The sequence below is a fragment of the Fusarium redolens genome (genome assembly GCF_020744475.1).
Source record: "Fusarium redolens strain MPI-CAGE-AT-0023 chromosome Unknown BKA55scaffold_10, whole genome shotgun sequence".
NCBI classification, from domain to species: Eukaryota; Fungi; Ascomycota; class Sordariomycetes; order Hypocreales; family Nectriaceae; genus Fusarium; species Fusarium redolens.
The window spans coordinates 1703208-1723414 of NW_025763673.1; the positions used below are offsets into that span (position 1 = coordinate 1703208).

At 45.6% G+C, this 20207-nt stretch overlaps 7 protein-coding genes across 7 annotated transcripts; 2 read left to right on the top strand and 5 right to left on the bottom strand.

The window, feature by feature from the left end:
- Positions 1-1295: 1295 nt before the first annotated feature.
- Positions 1296-3408, bottom strand: BKA55DRAFT_703696 (kinase-like domain-containing protein; the record flags this gene model as incomplete). The annotated part of the gene is made up of 6 exons (XM_046200625.1): positions 1296-1594; positions 1645-2147; positions 2219-2381; positions 2505-2584; positions 2639-2702; positions 2764-3408. The coding sequence occupies 6 exons, from the start codon at positions 3406-3408 to the stop codon at positions 1424-1426; spliced, it is 1626 nt and encodes a 541-aa protein (XP_046048250.1). The 3' UTR covers positions 1296-1423.
- A 1211-nt stretch (positions 3409-4619) lies between these two features.
- Positions 4620-5297, bottom strand: BKA55DRAFT_595229 (uncharacterized protein; the record flags this gene model as incomplete). Its single annotated transcript, XM_046195769.1, has 2 exons — positions 4620-4994; positions 5094-5297. The coding sequence occupies 2 exons, from the start codon at positions 5295-5297 to the stop codon at positions 4620-4622; spliced, it is 579 nt and encodes a 192-aa protein (XP_046048251.1).
- A 1365-nt stretch (positions 5298-6662) lies between these two features.
- On the bottom strand, positions 6663-8656 carry BKA55DRAFT_540897 (uncharacterized protein; the record flags this gene model as incomplete). Its single annotated transcript, XM_046190313.1, has 5 exons — positions 6663-6915; positions 6964-7238; positions 7286-7920; positions 8214-8257; positions 8466-8656. 5 exons carry the CDS (start codon positions 8654-8656, stop codon positions 6663-6665), a joined length of 1398 nt encoding a protein of 465 aa, XP_046048252.1.
- Positions 8657-9572: 916 nt separating this feature from the next.
- Positions 9573-10757, top strand: BKA55DRAFT_540898 (cyclin-like protein; the record flags this gene model as incomplete). Its single annotated transcript, XM_046190314.1, has 2 exons — positions 9573-9647; positions 9810-10757. 2 exons carry the CDS (start codon positions 9573-9575, stop codon positions 10755-10757), a joined length of 1023 nt encoding a protein of 340 aa, XP_046048253.1.
- Positions 10758-12770: 2013 nt separating this feature from the next.
- BKA55DRAFT_691797 (uncharacterized protein) lies at positions 12771-13937 on the bottom strand (the record flags this gene model as incomplete). Its single annotated transcript, XM_046199674.1, has 1 exon — positions 12771-13937. One exon carries the CDS (start codon positions 13935-13937, stop codon positions 12771-12773), a length of 1167 nt encoding a protein of 388 aa, XP_046048254.1.
- A 1698-nt stretch (positions 13938-15635) lies between these two features.
- Positions 15636-17314, bottom strand: BKA55DRAFT_540900 (major facilitator superfamily domain-containing protein; the record flags this gene model as incomplete). The annotated part of the gene is made up of 3 exons (XM_046190315.1): positions 15636-16182; positions 16238-16471; positions 16524-17314. The coding sequence occupies 3 exons, from the start codon at positions 17312-17314 to the stop codon at positions 15636-15638; spliced, it is 1572 nt and encodes a 523-aa protein (XP_046048255.1).
- Positions 17315-19197: 1883 nt separating this feature from the next.
- BKA55DRAFT_595233 (uncharacterized protein) lies at positions 19198-20193 on the top strand (the record flags this gene model as incomplete). The annotated part of the gene is made up of 3 exons (XM_046195770.1): positions 19198-19780; positions 20113-20117; positions 20167-20193. The coding sequence occupies 3 exons, from the start codon at positions 19198-19200 to the stop codon at positions 20191-20193; spliced, it is 615 nt and encodes a 204-aa protein (XP_046048256.1).
- Between the last annotated feature and the right edge of the window lie 14 nt (positions 20194-20207).

Genomic DNA, 20207 nt, shown 5'->3' on the forward strand with positions numbered 1-20207 from the left:
AGCAGCTGGTGACACTATTTCAGAGCCAAACGAAGCAATTGAAGGGGCGGATGTTGTTGAGGATGTGATCGAGGTGGGAGGGATAGAAGAGGATGAGAGGTCAAATTCAGGGAAGGAAGAATTAGGTGTCGTACGCACCCGCACAGGGCGTGAGGTTAAAAGACCCAGAAAATATTAAAATATATTCAATTTTGATCTAAATTCTAGAGATAAACTTATTTTTACTATTTTTATTAAGTTTTTCCCATGAGGTTAAAAAAAGTGCATTGTGTATGGGGAATTCTTTTTTTCGCTGACCGGTAGGTGGGTATGACCGGCAGGTGGGTACTGCATGGTATGCGGTAGGTGAAGACTGTTCGTGGTTATCGTGATTTCATTGGGTGAGCCCTTCCCCACGCAGCCAAAGAACGCCCCGATATTTAATTATCCGTGACCATTTTCTGCCTACGCCCATTGTCTGTCATTGTGCCCAGTGTCTTCCGGTTTCTGATTGTTGTTGTTTTATTACTATCTTGATTTCCGTACCAGGTTTAGTAGATTGCTGTTTGAAAGTTTACTATGCGTTGCCTTTGAAGTTCCAGGAAGAACTGAACCTTCACCGTCTAAGGACCTACATTTACGCCATGAAACTGATCGCTCTTGCTGGTCATCCACACTATCCTTGTTTGGTCTGAAGGCTTTTACTAATTAATGTCGTGGAAACTATCTTAAGTCTTGATCCTGAAGCCTGACATGCTTGCGCACTGGAGTTGGTTTTAGGTTAGATCTCGTTGGGTTCTTGGTTATAGAAATCAATCAATCGCTATAAATGTATTTGTGACTGGGTTTGTGTAATGGAGCCTTTACAAGCTGGGAAACTCGCTGTAGCCATTGATTCCCGAATGTTGAAATTCCCAAATGCCATCATGTCCAAGAGATAGCATGCATGTTTTCTGCAGTAGCAAAGCACCGTGCAAAGACCAAGCGTAGGCCATATGTAGGTCATTTTGAGGTAGGCGGTGCGGAGAACGGTATGATATGGTGTTCGGGCATATTGAAATAAGTTTAACAATATTTAGCATGGTTTGGACTGAAGAATGGAGGGCAAAAATTGGGCAATGTAAGCATTCATTATTCGCCGATAGGACATCGATCAAAGTAACACGCCAGGCGTAAGAAGTTATATTGTCTTGTATTGCACTGCTGGCATACTAACCGGTGACTCATACTCTATCACTGATACCCCACCTATAATTAGTATCCCTTATAAGTAAAAGCATTAACCCTTGGAACGACCACGGTGGCTAGCCGTATCACTTGACCGTAATGTTTTGGGAAGAGTAAGACTGCCAGCGTATTCACTTATAATCAGGAGATCATGGACCTGCCATCGTCAACTTGTGACACCATGATGTTGCGGAGCCTGATGTGCTATTGGATTATTCTAATGGATCTCTGCAGCCACAGGGCCATCATCTGGCTGGGCCTCTTCTACAAGGAAAGGATGTTGCAAAGCCTGCTTCGCAGTAATACGATGATTAGGATTAAGCACAAAAATTCTTTTCAACAGATCCGCAAAGTTTTTAAGGAAGGCATTGTTTCCAGGAATGATTTCCTATTACATATTAATTAGGGCCATATAAGGTTGGGGTAATAGTCGCTTACGTCAAGGTGCTTCATCTTCATCTTGACCTTTTTGCGTGGTTCTTGCATCGCATTGGGAAGCAAAGCGGAAAGGATACCCCGAAACTTTACATCAGTGATCCAGGCGATTTCTTCCTCTATTTTTAGTCCTGCAATAGCTTCTATCATTGCTAGATATTCGAGCATGTCAGAGGTCTTGAAGAGAAGATCACCCGTGAAAAACTCAACGAGAGTGCATCCTATGCTCCATATATCGTGAGAGAACGACGCTTGGTGATATAGCCAGGTCTCTGGGGCGGAATACGCTGGAGTTGAGTGAAAATACGACGGAGACTCATCTAGAAACGTGGCTAAACCAAAATCGATCAGCCGAACCTCGGTGTTCACTAGGACGCGGCGTTCTGCAGCATATCGCCCCTCTCCAAATCTGACAGTAGAGGAAGAAGGTCTCAAGCGGTTATAAGGTAAGATACAGGAAGTAAAGTCGCATAGTACGATATTCTGGGGCTTAATATCAGCATGAACTAAACCAAGGTCGTGTAAGACTAAACCTCGTCAGTATGCTATCAAATCAGGCCCATGCCTTCATACTTACAGGCTACACTGTTAAAAAGCTGCCGGGCGAAACTCTGGATTTGGCTATCTGGATATGGAGCACATTTGTTCTTTTTCAGGAATTCATAGGTGCTCTGACCAAGCAAGTCCATAACCATGCAAATGTGGCCTCGGTACTCGAAACACATTTGTGCATGGATGCACTGGTTTTGGTTGTTCTCATCATGCATTTTGAGGGTTTCGAGTATCCGAAGCTCGTTCCTCGCGGCATCACTGCATTCTTTCCCTAACGCGCTGATCTTGATGGCCACGAGTTTGTTACTTACTGTATCGTCGCCTTCAACAACTATGCGGGCTTTGACAACTCTGCCATAGGCTCCTTCGCCTATAGATTCGACGACTTCGACTATCAAGTAATTAGAAAAGCTTCAACAAACAGAGAAGGCTGACAACGACTGACACATCTTTGTTAATTTGGCATTGGGAACAACAATGTAATTCCCATATTCGTCAACGTAACGTGGCTATCGTGTTATATCAGTGATGTTGTCACTTAACTCTTGAAATAGTACAATACAAACTCACAACAGGAACAAATTTGACATCGACCTCGCCAGCCCTCTTAAGAGGAGAAAGTGAGGTTTTATCTCTACAAAGAACTCTGGGGCGCTCTACAACACGATTGTGAGCGCCAACGGGAGCACACTGGCGGGTGCGCGTTGGCTCGACGATGGCCGACGTAACCTTGTCTTGTATGTTGGATGGGAGCGTATCAGGAACAATTGTGCTAATAGCAGGATCGTTTCTCATAGAAAAGAGATTCTCGTGTCCTTCCATCGCTCTCTCCGTCGTTCTATCTGCAGGAGGCGGAGTAACGGGAACAATTTGCCGCGATGGTATTCTGATAGAGCTGTCCGTCCGCCCGGTGGAACTCAGTGACTCGTTGTGTTTCTCACAGTTTTCCCTATCCCGGAGTTTGAGTAGCCAATCAAGAGTATGAGTCTCAAACTCTGCACCTGGTTTTCCAAACTGGCTAACTTCGTTTTTGATCTTGTGTTTTTGTTTTTCTGTCGTGGCATGTGCCAAGATCAAGTCAGTCGGCGGTTGTTTGCAGTCACGTCGCCAGTTTTTACCACCCAAATCCTTGATTATTTGTCGCATCTGTTTCTTAGGTCGAGGAAATGTACCAATTAAATGGATTCTTTTCTTTGATAGTGGCCCAGAATCCATGTTATAATCCAGTAATCAATTGACTGCAGATAGTCTCACATGAGCTTTCTAGAATGCTGCTGGGTAAAGGAGATCATTATATCCTGCCCCATCCAACGTTGTTATGCAATGCTTATTCTGGGCTCACTATACTACTGGTTTGTCTTAAACGATCGAACTCATGCTTCAAATTAGTAGACGGCTCTTGGTAACCCTGTATGGATGGCAATTTGCTAGCCAATTTTGGAAAGTTAATTAATCGAAGGCTGCTCTTCATGCTGAAAGGGATATGGGACTTATTCTCGTGACTGACCGAAAGTGGTGGAGCAACCTCAGTGCAGCGCCCTTTAATTTTGTGGGCACATTTCACGTCTAAATTAGTCCGTGAAACCAAAATTAGCCTTTTGCTCGGAATTTTGATTGTTATTCGAGAGAAACAGATGTGCAGAGATCAGCTTCTTAGGTCCAGTAATACGTCGGCCGGTCATGCAAATGGAGTTTAGATGACTGCGCGCAGAAAAAAGAAAAGAAAGTTTTGCCAATCAGAGGCTATCATAAATGATAAATGTCCTGGAAATTCTCATCTCTTGAAACTAGAATCTTGTCCCATGCTCGTAATGGCTTCAATGAATGTATAAACTGTGAAGATTATTCTCCATCTTTTGGAGGCTGGCCGCAGACACTTGGGACAGGGCTGGGGGCGTTATTTCAAGAGGCATCGTATATAGCGTTCCCGAGGACGGAAACCTCGGTGGAAAGAACCTTTGTATCTTGGTCACAGATGTTCCTTGCTCACCACTATTTGCTATTGGTCCGGGAATTAATTATGCCAAAACTGCTTGCTAGCCTTGAGTAATTGGCGGCCTGTTTAGCATCGAGTAAGGTTAGTTGTATATCCTGCTATTTGTTCAACTCGTTGTCGGGATAGGTTATTTCCAGATGATAAGCCAGGCGCCGCGGTCCTGCCCCCTTGACTTCGAAATACACTGGGTTCAAGTAGAATTTCAACATTTTATTTGCTATTTTCTTGGTGAATACCTCTGTAGAAGTTGTTCTTGTCTAAAGTGGCTTTATTGTTCTTGTTATCCAATCACCCGAGTCAACTGGCTGAGCTACCTGGTCCTATCACGATGGTTCTAAAACTTCCCATAAACCCCTTGCAAAGTGTTACTGTAGTCCTATTGGCGCTTTTCTCGTATCGGGCTTGTCGGTGTCTTCTGGATTACCGCCGCTTAAGTCAGTGGAGCTGCCAGATGAACTAGGGCTTGACTCCGAAGCCGGCGGCTATCATTATACCGCTTCCTATTACAAGTCTCATACCAACCGCCTTTATACGCTTTCTTCCAATGCGCTTCATCCTCAGACTCTTCATCTTCAGACTCATGCTTATACGCTTTCTTCCAATACGCTTCATCCTCAGACTCTTCATCATCTTCGTACTCATAACCCTCAGGCTCATCGTCGTCAGACTCATCAACGCCAGATTCATCATCGTCAGACTCATCATCATCGTCATCGCTCTCCTCATAGTCATCATCCTGCCACTCGTTGTCCAAATACGTCTTATCGTCATCCCTGGTATCTTTGTCATCCACACAAACTAATTTCTCCCACAAGTAATCGCCACATGGGTCAAACCATTCATTCTTGATGTGAAGATCCTCAATCCATTTCTTCTTAACTAGCCGGCCGCCTGAGTCACGAACAGGTTCAACGAAATGGCTAGGCTTGTTATATTCTGCGTCAGAACTGACAAGGATGCCAATCTCTTTTTCCCGATGCTTTTTGTCGTTAAATGGTTGAAGACCGTTTTCACATAAGACATTTGTTGCGAATGCCTGCTTCATGACTCCGCCCTGAATATTGAACCTGCCAACCAGTTTGAATATTGTACCTTTGTAATCGTGCATAGTGTATGTAGAACACAAAGTCTCATATAGCTGCCCATTAGTACCTTGGCTTCATATAGCCTGGTTATGTAGTTAGATACATTCCCACGTGTCTGCTTCCTTTTATTTGTATGGTGGTGGCTAAAGACCGGCTGCTGATTTCACTAGTAATCCTATTCCTGGACAATACAGATGAAGAGGATTAACGGGAAAATGGACCGTGTGTTTTGACAACCGGATATATCAGAGTCCGTAATCACACAGGCTAATATAAGGACCTTTTCCATTTTAGGTTCAAGTTTCTAAACATAAGCAAAGTCTCTCACAAAAGGTGCTATGCTTGAAAATATTGAATATGACCTTATGAGCCTTGAAACAGTCATGCGCCACTTAGCTAAAGACTTTTAGATCTTACAATAAACGAGAGTGGCACAACGGCCGACTATTGAGGGTTCGCCTGTGCACTGATCTGGCTCCAAACGCCGCCATCAGAGTAGTACAGAAGGGTACGCTAGTGTGCAAGGGCTATATTGATTAGGAGAGGACCCCGTGGTAGTTTATAAAAACAAGCCAAGGATTGTTTCAAGATGGATGGGTATCACTACAAATTGCCGCAAACGAGTTCTATTATTAGACAATGCGGTCCACCAAAAGTGACAATAGCAATGTACTGCTAAAGGTAACGGCTGCCAGCCTTGCTTCTCTGAAATGACGCCACAACCTGCATCAAGAAAACATTCCATGGTGCCGTTGGCTGACGACAAGAGAGCATCGCGTCATCGCCCATTGGCTCGAAGTAGATGGAAGAGAAGAATCACAGAACAAAGGGTCCAGGGAAGCGCCAAGATGAAGCTTAGGCCCGTCGTACTCGTCGATGTCATAGTCACATAACCTAGATGCTAACTAAAACTATAAGATCTTGTTCAGTATTTCAGTAAGTCATGTAACGACAATGTTATCATCTGGTTAAAGTCGGTAGTCTTATCTACACCAATAAGACCATATGCTAAGTCACAAGTCTACGAGCCTATTGTATCCCGATCGAAATGCATTCCTAAGAAACAACGATACTCCCTTATGCTAAACAAAATCCCAGAAGGCGGCGCAAAAGTTTATGGATATTGATCAGAGATGTAGCTCAAGTGCATGTGAAAACGTATTTATATCATATCTACAGACTTGTAACACCGCCATGGAGGGCTTCTAGAACATTTGTAAAAAGTGTAAGAAACCAAACCACGTGCTAATATAACCTTTTGCCTATATGGGCTTTACTTTCTTGACTCAACCCTGGTTTCACTAAGTTTCTTGCCGTGGGGAAGGCAACCTTTTCCTTTGCAATACAATTTGAAGGTGCGAATAGAACGGTAGAGTTTGTAATGCTAACTAGAGGCCTACTCTATAGCGACTAGGCTTAGTCTTGAAAGCTCGTCGAGCACGTCGAGCACCGCGCCACGCATAGCCGGCGCCATAGGGATGTTCAGTGTCACTGCCCGCTATCGAACTTACATCGCTTGAGTCTTCACTCTCTGGCTCGTGTATCGTGTGGCTATCACGTTTACTAATTGTGGAGATTCCTTCCAACTCAGCGCATATTGACGTGGTCGAGGGAAAGTGAGGCACTGGGGCACGTTGATCACTGTAAATTTTAGCACACGTCTGTGTCGTTCGATCAGGAAAGACGCACTTCAATGACATAAAGCCCTGTTCGGCTTCTAGTCTCACCCATTTGAATTCTCCTGTGTTATGCTGCAACCGGTAAAGTTCTTGATGGGCATCATCAAATAGGTCAGGATCCCACACGAGAAGTTTTCGATCTTTCAACGACTTGCCTGTTATTATCGCGTTAATCATTTCAAATAAGCCCCCTTTTGCAGCTGAGGCTCCGTCTGGAACCAAACCATACAACTCTCTGTCTCGCAACTTGTCAAGCGACTGTTGCCGTGATACGCCTCCAGAAGGCTCTGGAAGTTTATGAGCTCGCCTCACGTGTTGGAACAAATACATACTGAGACCTTTCTAAAGATTAGGACGCAACAGACCGGGAATGGAATCGGGGATGGGATACTTCTTGTGTCATAATGGCGGGGCGGATCACGTAGGCGGTATGCTCCTATCAAATTACAAATTTCCTGGCGGTTCAAACTCAGCAATTGTTGAAGGAAGTAGAGCCAAACCTGAGTAGGTTGAGTTGCAACTACGTCCATGATTTTCCATCCACAAATAGCTTGGTGCTTCTTCGCTTTGGCAGCTGACAATTGATGGCCGCACGACATGCAAAACATGATTACTGGGCCATTGTGTTTGGTCTGCCAGTGATCAACGGCGGTGCCCCATTTAAGGTATGTATTTGTGCAACATGAGCACCGGTATAGTACGCGACTTGCCTTGCAGTAACGCTGCCGGCCAAGGCTCTTAGCAATTCTTACGGAGGATAGACCCTTGAGCTCTAGTCGCCGGCGTCGTTGGCAATCCGGTCTGTTCCACAGTGCACAAGCTACTGGGCCTCTCGGTTGAGACTTAGACTGCTTCCTGTAGTCGAATGAGTCAAGGCGCTCGAGAATTTTGAGGACTTGAGGCTCGTCGTAATCTGAAATTCTCGCAACCAGGTCAAGAAGGCTGTCCAGATCTTCTATCAACGTGCCTATGTACAATCAGCAACATCTCTACAATAACAACTTTCAAATACTAGCCGTTGAGATTGGGCATGATCTTGAACCGTCGTTATAGGCTACACGGCGAGTTTGGGAACACAATATTTGTATTTCCAACTGCGCATTCGATTGTCAGTGCCGGAATGGGTAATCTTCAAATACCACTCGGGACATCATGGTGAAGGGGCTAAGATGTCTCTTTTCATGCCCTCCATGATGTGACGGAGCAGTATTCAGATCAGCATTCCCATTCGCGGTCTCATTTTAGAAAAGTGACTTATACCCTGTGACGTCTGAATACCCTGGTCCGCTGCTAATTTCATCGCGCTGCGAATAGCACATTCGAGGTACTTATCATTCCACTTTACTTTCACGTAATTAGACGCTACAGGAGCCGAGTATTGAAACAAGTACGCCCACTAGCCAGAAACCATCTTACTGATATCTTAGAATTGGAAGACTCCCTGGTTCTGGTCGGCGAATCGGCAGAATATCTTTCTGTAGCCTTAGCACGGCTGGAAGTACAGGAGCGTACCTGTCGGCATTTCCCAACGACGGAAGCCAATCGAGGAAGATATTTGTTCCGTTTTGCCAGCTGGCACTCTTTGTGGTGTACGTTACTTTTTCACAGGGCTGCTGTTTTCCGCAGCATGCACTCTGGATCCGGGGCCACTTCTTAAAGTGGCGCGGACTGACTACGCAAGAGATCATGGAAAACAGCCACATTTTAAGTAACACAAACTGATCTATGATGACTCCCAGGGCTTTTGTAGTAGAAAAGACGAACTGCAATATTGATTCCAATACTTCTGCCTGGATACCGCGCAGTGGGTCCGTGGACCAGTTTTCGAGGTGCCATTCTTGCCCCTTTTTCTTCTTCTATCATTTGTTAATATCCCTTCTTAACCTTGACAAGTAATCCCACTGCACGTCCTCGACGCATAACCCAACTGACGCCGAACATTGGCACAAGGAGACCAACAGCAAGTCTACGTCGCCCAATTGCTTGTCCCTCCTTACAACTCTTCGCTGGAGTGCACTCCTTCACGGTAAGTACTATGTATACTTTATTTGTCCATGGCCCCAAGTGATACTGTGCCATCAATAGAACATGCAATGGGAAGCCTCTCCACGCCCGAGCGCACTACGCCTCTAATGGCTGCGGTCTCGGTCAAGGAATCACAACCGATTCTACGAAATCTGACTGTACGTCAAGTCTTGATGTATCACTCAAGAAACGAAAGTTGAACAAGCCCAATTCCCGCTAGCCCAAGTACTTAAAATAGAGATATCCGGGTCGCTCCCTGGCGATGATTCCTGCTCCCTTGGGCCGCCGAGGTCACGACATTTCATTGGATCTATTCTTAGCCGGCTTTCTGTTCCTATCAATCTAGATGAGGATACACTATAAATTAGGGACTAACTCTTATGACTTAGTCTTGACAATATTCGGCATCTTTGGAGAGAAAAGTGCCATATGACGACACTGCGAAATAATCGACATCGGGCTCTCGTATTCCAACAAAAAATCTAAGGAGTCACATATCTTGAACGGATTGGTCCGGCATTGACCCTTAAACCACGTATATCTTCAACAAGTTTGAACCGCTTTCATCTGCCAGTTCCCTGTTATATCCCAAAGATGTCATACTCTCAACTCAATAGCTCCTACTTTGTGGAGTTCGATGATCATCAGCACAGAATTACAGCCCAAGAAGTAGCACAAATGATGTCTCGTCAACGGCAAGAGCTGACTGGCGATGAGCTTTCACGATTAGCAGGCGATGAATACCTGGAGGATATCATGCAGCATATGCGACAGATGGAGGCATGTTGCAACATCGACGCACATCACATTGCGTGGGCTAACAACATTTAGAATGAGACTCTACCGGTTGCTTCACTGATCGATGAGCAGCCCGAGATCGATTGGTTCAAGCGGCGGTACTTGATAAATTTCCTCGTCGAGGCCCACGCCGCCTTTGACCTACTACCCGAGACTCTCTTCCTCACTGTGAACCTCATCGACCGGTACTGCACCAAGAGAATTTTGTTAGGAAAATACTATCAATTGGCTGGATGCGCAGCGCTACTCATCGCTGCCAAGTATGGTGACGAAAAGGGCCGCATTCCCCAGATTCATCAACTCGAGGACATCTGCTGTGGACTCTATAATGCTGGCTTGTTCACCCAGATGGAGTGGCATGTCCTAGAGACCCTCGATTGGGTCATTGGCTACCCCACCGTCGACTTCTTTTCGCAGCTAATCGTGCTAGAGGAGGGTGACGATCAAGTGGTTACACACATGGCTGCATATCTCTGTGAGATTGCGTTGTACCATCGCGATTTCGTCTCCACCCGGCCGACGGTTATGGCCCGATCATCTCTGGACCTTGCGCGGGTGATCCTCGGCCGCGCCGAAGTTAAGAACGAGGAGGATTGGGACCGGATGGAAAATGCTACGTGGATCGCTCTATTGCGTCACTGTCAGAGTCCTTCTCCTACACTCGTCCGCAAGTACTCGACAGCCGGGTATTCCGGAGTGTCCCAGAGGCTGGCCCGCTTTACAGCGGAGCAAAATGCCATTGCCCATCGAGCTACTGGCCCTGCTACCCCCAGGGCCAAGACCATTAACAGATACATGGGGAATATCTACAGTACTTCCCAAAAGGGACACAATGTCCAGCATGTTCATGACTACCCTACTCCCCCGATTACGCCGTACAGTAACTGCTGGATGGGAAGCCAGAGCCTGCCTCGGATGCCCAGACTTCCACCCAATGACGCTATATGCGATCGATACTATGGCTTTGGGACCGCTTCGTAGCTTGATCTAAGTGAAGGTGGGTGGTCTAGTGTCAAGGACTACGCCTTGTTCTCGGTAATTGAAAGAAAGTTTGGGGCCCCTGAGAGGATAATAAATCCTATATGTAGTGTAGCGGCCAGAATGGCGTCGTTTGGAGCAAAGCTGGGTCGTATAGTCAAGGCAATGGCATACGTGATTTTAGTTCTCACTGTTGCATCTTCGGACGCACTGCATGACTACCAATGCTTACTGTAAAAAAGCTATTCTATCATCTAAATACCGTAAATTACAAACACGGCTGAGATGCCGTGTTGACGGATTAATAGATTGAGGTGGTTTGGAGTTATTCCAATCCCCGCCGCCCCCTACACCATTTGCCTCTGTTGGGTCGCTTTCCTATGGCAATTGAGTCCCTTCGTCCCATGATATAGATATCTCACGTCAGTTGCTCATTATTACTTATTACACCTCTCACTTGATGTTGATTACGTGGAGTTGTTAGTCTTGAGATCGGGTCACACAGCTCTCCAGTGTTAATTTGGTATTGCTTTGGTACGTCGACGCATCTGCCTAGTAGCTAGGGTCTTGTCTAGAAGCCGTGAAGTGATGCCACCCAATCGATGTCTGCCTACATTACCAGTAACACTGTGATTGTCTGATATGAGTTCGCGTCCGAGGGTTTTCTCTTCAATAGTGAGACTCTGTTGACTACAGCAACCCAAATGTCGGGCAAAATAAAGGTAAATCAGTTAATATGCATAAATATGCTCAAAGCGGGGATGGTAGAATACCCAAATCAGTGGTGCGATGAAACGATCTCGTATGGCGACTAGCCCCATAGCTTAGGTCTTATTTTAGCTGTGAACTCCCGATGTAGCCGAGGTGGATCTTCCACTGATTATTCCCTCAACCGCCGACGATATCCGCAGTCAAGCAGAAATTCTTTACCCTCACCCCTTGTTCTGTTTATGTTATGACACTTCGAGACTTTATTTAATCGTGGAGACCAGGAAAAAGAGGTACTATTTTCTGGCGGATTCCAACGTTTTCTATCATCACACTTCTACATCGCATAACAAAATAAGCCACGACCGACAGTCTCAATCAGTACTTGACAAATGCTTCTTGGGCATCTACCAAGTTGCGTCCGATCGCCAGCACCTAGCACTCATTCTAGTAGCCTCCGGCGTTTTTGTTTCACGCTTTGCAGGAAGACGTAAGATTCCAAGGGTGATGTGAAAAGAAAAAGTGCTCAATAGTGAAGACACTGTTTCTGCCTAGTCCAAATGTGGACAACAGTTCGGCATTGTGAGTGTGTCACAGCATGTACTCGAGAAGATGGTGGCAACGATTATGTAGCAAGTTGGCAAGTTGGAAAGTAAGCGCATTAATGATGAGCGCTCTTTCGGCAAAACTGAGCCGCGGGGCGTAGTAATCAGTATTGTATGGTATTCAATCCATCATCTAGACCTGTGTAGTGCATCCAACACGTACGGTGATGCAGCCATCTGTTCTAGACCTGTTTGTTATCCCTGAAGCTTAGTTTCAAAATCCCCTTGGCTTGCATTCTATGTTTCCCACCTAACGCATGATAGCGCTACGACTTGGAGAGTATCTACCTTGATATGATCAGAGTACCATCTTTTAATTTTATGGTGATTTTTCTGGGCTGATCTTTTGTCATTACAGTATATTTTCGATCACAAAACTTAGCACAAGGTCAAAGTCGACTTAAAAAGGCACGGAAATAAGGCGGTACGTGGTATTGGCCACAAATTCAATTAATCTGAGTCTAGATCTCCAATATTTGAAAGATCTTGAAGTTCTGGGTGTACTGTTTCGCCGCAATCATCCGCCATATGATCCTTCGGATATTCTAATCAATTTGGGTTGTTACAGCGTGTGTAATCACCATAGTGACATCTTTCATCACACGGGCGTTTTTCGCTTGCACATCGGCACGTTTTGCATTTTGAAGCGGTTTGATCACAATCGCAGCCGTCCTTGAGCCACTAAACTTTCGTTAGCACTGCCTCATCGCCCTTTCATCAATTGCACATATCGCTTGCTCACCTCCAGGATTTCTAGGCATTCGTTAAGATGTTCATCTGGCGGCCACGTATAGGCTTTCGATCCTCTTCTCCATAGAGCTAGAATTATTGTCATCTTTTCAATAAATTGGCGCGAAAAGGACTCATTTGTAATCTCTGGATCTTCGATTTCTGCCTTGGTATATCTTAGTATATTATGAAGTTGGGAACTATGCCAATGCATTGTCCCTGTCATCAAACAGTCTGAGACTGTGATCGGCGCGTGCAATGTACCAGGTGGCTGGATGAGAGTATACCCAGGTGCGATATAAACAGGAATGCCACCATCGGGGACTTGGCCCGTCTCCCTCCATGTCTGGAGACCGTCAATCCCCAAACCTGGCCACATGAGCCACAGCTTGTGCCCTTCCTCGTTGAAGATTGTTGTATATACATAGTGATGATCGACATGCGGGAGATGCACCGCCCCTTGGCTGGCTAGTAAGTGAAAAGAAGTTGATTCGTCCAGGTCCGTGGATTCTGTGCGATACTCCCTTTTACCGTTTTCTTCACGTGAGAGCTCTAGTATCTTGAAGTCTTTGCGATTCGCCAAGAATCCTGGGACAGCATTGTCCTTAATCCCGTTGAGGTTGAGGAAGTTTAATGGGTAAATTTGGCTTCCTTTTCGTTGCATCTCCTGCCGGCTTTTGAACATATCTATGGCAGAACTCGAAGGCACTCTCACGGCAACTCGGCCTTTCTTCTTGATGTTTTTGCCAAAGTCGTGGACATCAAGACTTGCTCGAGTTTCGAGAATGCCTAAGAACCAATCTATGGAGATATGTTGCTGAGTACTTGACTCGACCACAAGGACTGGAAAACATGGGGGCCCTTTATCGAATATCTTGCGTGCATCGTCCTCTGAGCAAACCACAAGTTTCTTACTCAAGCTGCCGCTAGGTCTTAATCGAAGCACTTCTCTAGCAGTGAGCGGTTTCTGAATTGTGCACTTTTCCAGCATTTCAACGATTTGAGTGACATCTTCTCGTGTGCGTGTGTTAGTCTCCGAATATTCGAGCTGTTTTCGGAGGACAGAGATGGCCTTTCCATGATATTTTTGGGCCACTCTTACATATTCACCGACCAGGTCAGCCATGGAGTTTGACGACATGTTGATATGGAGTGAGTTCTCAACAGGCTTGTGTAGAGTGAGAATGGCATTCAATTTGAAGCGAGTAGACCTATTTATTGATTCAAATGCAAATATTTTGGAGTTGTTTCGTTGAGATTATCCATACTAATTATAGCACACTTGTGAAAACTGGAGCAACAATACAGCTACACGATCTCAGTTGACGGAGGTCACAGCCATAGAAGCGTCAGCTATGTTGTGATACAATACCTTACTGGAAATACTGAAAATACCAATCCCGGCCTCGTGGAGATGTGGCGCGTCTAAGGAACGCTAAAAAGGATAGTAACGTGGTAAGCTCTGTATAAGTACTCTATATTTGGAATTACGCCCGGACCTCTTGGTCTTGAGTAGTCACATGAATGCAAAGAACAAAGGCTTACATACATTTACTGCCAACATCATATCATGCCCTGATAGCGATATGTGAGTCATGATGGCTCAAATCTGTATTCAACTTGGCAAACAAAGGTATCATTACATTCAAATTCATTCCGGTAGCCAAAAGGTTAAGTACGTCGATAGTGCCATGCCTTGTGGATTAATGGGAAATGGCAAAATCAATTATCAATAAATACTTTAACCTCAAACCAAGGGATAGAAGAGCATGACAAAGCATCGGTCGATCCTCTTTTGCCACCCACACACAGATATACTCTGCTATCATGTCCGGTAGCCTAATACATACTTTGTCACATTTGATCCTTCTTAGTTTCTTTGAAAAAGAAAGGTGAAATAAGAGAATTCTTGCATGCATTAACTTTCAGTGAATGTCAAGTGAAATTAGCAGTCTAGCAATTTTCGACGGCAACTTCTGTATGGCTACGCTGATCTGAATCTAACCTGGTCTTGTTGTTTGCTTAATGGACTTGCTCCTGATATGTAATTGCTATTTGTTCTTCAGAAGGGCCTCCTTTGAGTCCAAGAACTCCCTGAGACTCTTTCAACCGTGTGATAGGCTCCAAAGGCTTTACACGAGGGCCGTAGAGTAGACACTGGCAGGGCAGGTTTCAGAAAGTCGGACAAGGTTCTAGTACGTGAGATATGACAAAAACGAATAGAATGGAGCGGGGCTTGCTTGGTAAGTGTGTAAAGGGATTAGCAAGATGTCAAGGCACATGGAGCTGGTCTTCGTATGACCATCCCCCATCCTTGCCTTTTCAGTCTGAGCTGTCTACGTTAACTTGGTTATGACAGAGATCCAATTTACCAAGAATAACAAAATGTAGGCCACAAATTGTGTACAATCTGCTCAAATTCGCGGTGGGGAAGTGGCAGACTTCGTTTGACCTACTTTGGATCTCCCTCCGGAAGCAATGCAATTTCTTTCACAGGAGTCACCATCTATCTCTCAAGGAAGGTATGTACATCTCAACATATAATTACCCAATACCGGACAGGCTGCAGCAACCTGAAGCCCCAAGACGGCATTTGCGAACAGGATGGGAGCTCTAGGTTAAGTAGCTGGACGCTTTCATGATTATACATTCTAGCGACAGCAGGTAGAAGAGTACCGAGATCGCCCAAGCCATTGGGATGGCGGCTCACTAGATTGTGTAGTCACAATTAATTAAAATACTGGCCACTCATAATTCGGTGTGTGGCAATACACCTGATTGTATGCGCACAAGTCCACTACTTTCTGAACTCTGACCTACAGTCACCAGTGTCATCTCCTTAACAATGCCTTGACCCAACTTTGCCTGCCCGTCGAAGTCCGATCGCTCCGACAATGCTACAGACCAGCAAGAAAGCTAACATAGCCCAGAAGGTCGCTCTGTAACCCTCCATGAGGGCTTTTGTAAAGGATTTCGCTGTCTCCTGTTGTTTTGTGACCCAGGTTGAGATGACTTGCATGAGAGCCAGTCCCATCGTGTTACCGAGTTGCGCAGCCGTGTTGAAAACAGCACCAGCGACTGCATGTTGTTCCTCAGTAAAAACTTCCGTGATGATTATCAGACCGATTGTGAAAAGAACATCGATAGAGAAAGGCATCAGGATCTGTGCGGGGAAAGCGCACTTCCAGTAAGGCCAGTCCGGCTGGATGACAGCCATAAGAAGGGGAGAGCCAGCAGAAATGAGCGACGCGAAAGCGACGAGCCTATTTGCGCGGATCTTATGGACCACAAGACCCGTTGTGATATTGAGAGCGAGGCCAACCACGGTGCTTGGAAGCATGCGAATAGCCGCTTCAAGAGCCGAGAGATGCTCGATTTCTTGGAAACTAGGATGTTCGTTAGCGGAAGGGGCTTTTCGGCTGGCACTCGCTCTCTACCTACTAAAGACTCGTCACGAGATCCAGAGAGTTTAACACAGCAAAGGATAATGCAACAGTGATGCAGATGCTGGTAAAAGACAGATTCTTCCAAAGCCCATTTGGAATCAGGGCCACCCGGTTTCTTTTGACCCGAGAGTGCATCCAGTATACAAATAAGGCAGTCGCTACCATGCTGAGACTCAAGGGCACAAGGGCCAGGGGGGATCGAACTTGATCTATACCTGTGCTGATGATGCTGTTTTGGAATTAGCTAGTACATCAATCGAGAGGTATGTGCGTCAACGAACCCCAAAAAGTATGTAAGTAGACTTATGGATGTCGATGCAAGTAATGCGCCAACCCAGTCGACTTTCTTTTTCAGATTTCGTATCGTGATTCGTAACGAGCCGGGTCGTGCGGCTCTTGGCAATGCCCACCATCCGATGGCGAATAGTAGCAGGGTAAGGCCTCCACAGAAATACCATCCTGATCGCCATCCAAGAGTGTCGATCAATATGCCGCCCACAACGAGGCTAGATGAGAAACCTAACAGCTGGCTTAATCCTAGGCACGCAAAGGCTACGTTGCGTTCTCGACCCTGAGGCTGCACTTGGGTCACAAGGGCCACGGAACTAGACAGATGTAACGCCGTGGCAATGCCCTGAAAGGCTCGTAAGACAACAAGTTGCTCCCCATTCTTGACCAGTCCACAAGTAAGTATGAAGATACAATTCAATATGCATCCCGACAGATTCACCGGTCGCGGTCCTAAAACATCAGCGATAGCGCCCGTGAGGAGCAAAGTTGATGCAGTGGTCAGTCCTTGAACTGAAGATGGCCAGAAAGCAAGAGATGGAAGTAGTTCGAGATCCTTTGTGAGTCGAGGAAGGCCAATGACTATAAGACCGTTAGATGCGCTACTGGTGATGTTCATGCCGCATAGATATGTTATTGCAGTCACTCTTCGGATGAGGGACCCAGAGACGAGACTATTTGTAACAACTTCTCGAGAGAACTCATCGCCGACAGTTACCAGCTGGACGTCGCTGCCGGGTTTCAGCGATAGTGAAGATGTTGATTCGAGTGGCAGGGCTTCCATATTGGCCCTCATCGACTTCTGGCTGGATATGAAAAGTATTTATCGCTCATGAGAAATGCAAATCTATCTTCTGTAGCGCTACATGTTATAAAAGTCAAAGAAAGGCCTTTTCCTGTTCTTGTAGTAGGCTGAAATAGGTTTGATCTATGGGTTAGGACCTCAAGCCCGGGAGGCAGGCTTTCGCCGTTGCAGCTAAGCTGCAGTTCCAACAAGCCACTCATTACAAGCTCAATAGCATCCAGACCCACTTGGGCACAGTAACAAATGAGAAATAATGGAAGAAAATGGCGATTATCCCTCACATCGTGGATCTTATCTTCGGCTAGGGATGCCTTTGGAGAAAACCCAATGTTCACAAGCACGTCAGCATCTGCTAACCATTTCACTGCTTTGCAGACTCCAATACTAGACTTAGGACGCGACTACGTGTCATCATTCGGAACCACCACAACTCCACACCTAGTATGTGGCTTACAACGCCAGTCGAGTGAAGCCACATCGTCGGCTTTGAGTAAAGATTGCGAAACTCTTTCAGTTATGTTTTGGATAAGAAGGCGCTGGTGCAAATGCTCAAATGCAGAGCTCGATACCTTAAGTGTGCCCTTCATTGAACCTAGCTAAAGTCCCTTGACTGCTTACGGTACATGTACAAAGCAGTTTTTGTTTGCTTTTCTGCGTTCGCTTTTCTTGCTGTCATCTGTACAAGCTCGTCGAACGTAGCTACGGCGGGAAATGACGCTCTTGTAGGGTGGAACGTCAGTAGAGAAATAATACCCGTTAAGATACATAGATGACCCACCTTGGAGATTGAGAGCAGGGGAGCCTCTTTGATGAACCATTACCGATTACTCCACATATTAATAACTGACCCACCAGAAGCCGATTTTTTCACAGTACAACAGTAAGCACACCAATCTGCCCGAATAGGCCGAATAACTGGTAATGGATGGCACAAGTGACCAAAACTAAGGTGGATTAATATGACTAACGCAATGTCAGAATATACACATCCAGCCTTTCGTATCTCTTACATTTTCGTTGAGCTTTCTCATCCCATTAGTCAAAAGTTACGTTTTTGTCTGGACGTATGAGTAAAAACAAGGTTTCAAACCATCATTGCGAACATGTCCTGTATATCACGCTCTGAGACTTGACTACGATACGGTGCATCAGGGATACATGGTTTTATTTATAGCATGTATGATTTGTTCAACAGAAGTTTATTTCTAGCATCCTGACCTTCAAAAAAAAAGGTATTTGCAGCTTGGCTCGATATTTACTACAATTAGGCGGTTCTTCTTCCGCGATCGCTGCGCAATTCTACCACTGCGGCTATCCTGAGGATTTCCATATAGCGCTCTTCGCGTTCTCGGCCATTTGGTTTTCTTACTGAGGTTTTCGTCACTATGCTAGCTTAGCCTACAGTGACTCAAACAGCTTGACCAGCTGTTCGCTGATGACCGGTCGGTGTTGGTAAGGGTAAAGAACCCTATTGCGACTTGACCGTTCTCACGGCGATCGTGCTAAAACCTTTGTAGCGCTCTATGTATAGTCCTTCCATTTGGGAAATCTCCAGTTATTATGAAAAACGGTATTCCTATTCTTTAGCTGTCTGTTTTCTCACCTTGAACCTTAAATACTTTACACTAGACTTTTCCACACACAACGGTATTATCGACTGACTTTTCTGCTAAAAGGTATCCTTTTAGAAGCGCGAGGTTCTATTATTAAAGCTTTACCTCTCCTTGTGTATTTATTGCATCTTGCCACTTATGAATCCTCCTTGCTACGAGCTTCTCTACAGTGTGGTCCACAGATCTATCTCCACTCTTTATCCACCGTTGAACTACAAAAAGTAATCGAAACGAACGGATACACAAATCATGAAGATTCTTACTCTTGTTCCTGCTTTTCTTACCACAGTTGCTGCTGTCCAGCCACAGGGTATAATTGAGATTGAGTGGTCAAGCAATTGCGGGTACGCATCCAAGGCGACCAACCCCTCTATACCCGCCGCCAATCCCACTGTGATTGAGACACCCAAGATTGCCTCTGCTCAAGCAGAAACTCCTAGTCCAGTCCCAAGCAATGCCCCTGTCGTCGATAGCTATCCCCCCATCCCCTCTGCTGGGTCTACAACCGAGAACGAACAAGTTCCTGATCCTGGTGTTTACTCACCTTATCCCTCACCCTCCACACCTGCTTATTCCCAGCTGGAGCAAAAGTCTGAGCTAAAGACTGGGGCTGCGAGTCCCTACGGCGATGTGAAATCTGGCAACATTACTTTTTATGATGTTGGTATGGGCGCCTGCGGTCAGAATTCGAGTGGGCAAGACGAAACTGGCAGCATCGTAGCAATCTCTGGAGATGTATATGATGCATCCATGATTGACAATAACACTAACAACAACCCCTTGTGTGGTCGAACTATCACCATGAAAGGATCTAACGGCAATACTGCTCAAGGTACTATCTTAGACCGATGCGAAGGCTGTCGAGGCGGTGATATAGACGTCAGCCATAAGATATTCATAGAAATCTATGGAAGTCTTGATCCGGGTCGCTCTGAGATAGAATGGTGGTACAGCTAACTAATGACAGGTTGTAGAGTCCTCCAATCCTAATTGATGGCTTGTATGGACTGGCAGTTCCTGAAGCACCGGCATTTTTATCGCCCTACAAAATCCCAAGAAAGGCGGAGTGTGCATTACAGGACCCTTGAGGCTTATAAAGCCCAAAACAACATTGACAACCATCCTACACACAAAACAATGTATATATTACTTCATACATAAAAGGAGAGGTCTACGCCTATATTCTAAACTTAGAACTCCTGCCTATATCTTGGTCAGACGAGCCTCAAGGAAGTGGCTGGATAATGGTCGAAGAAGTC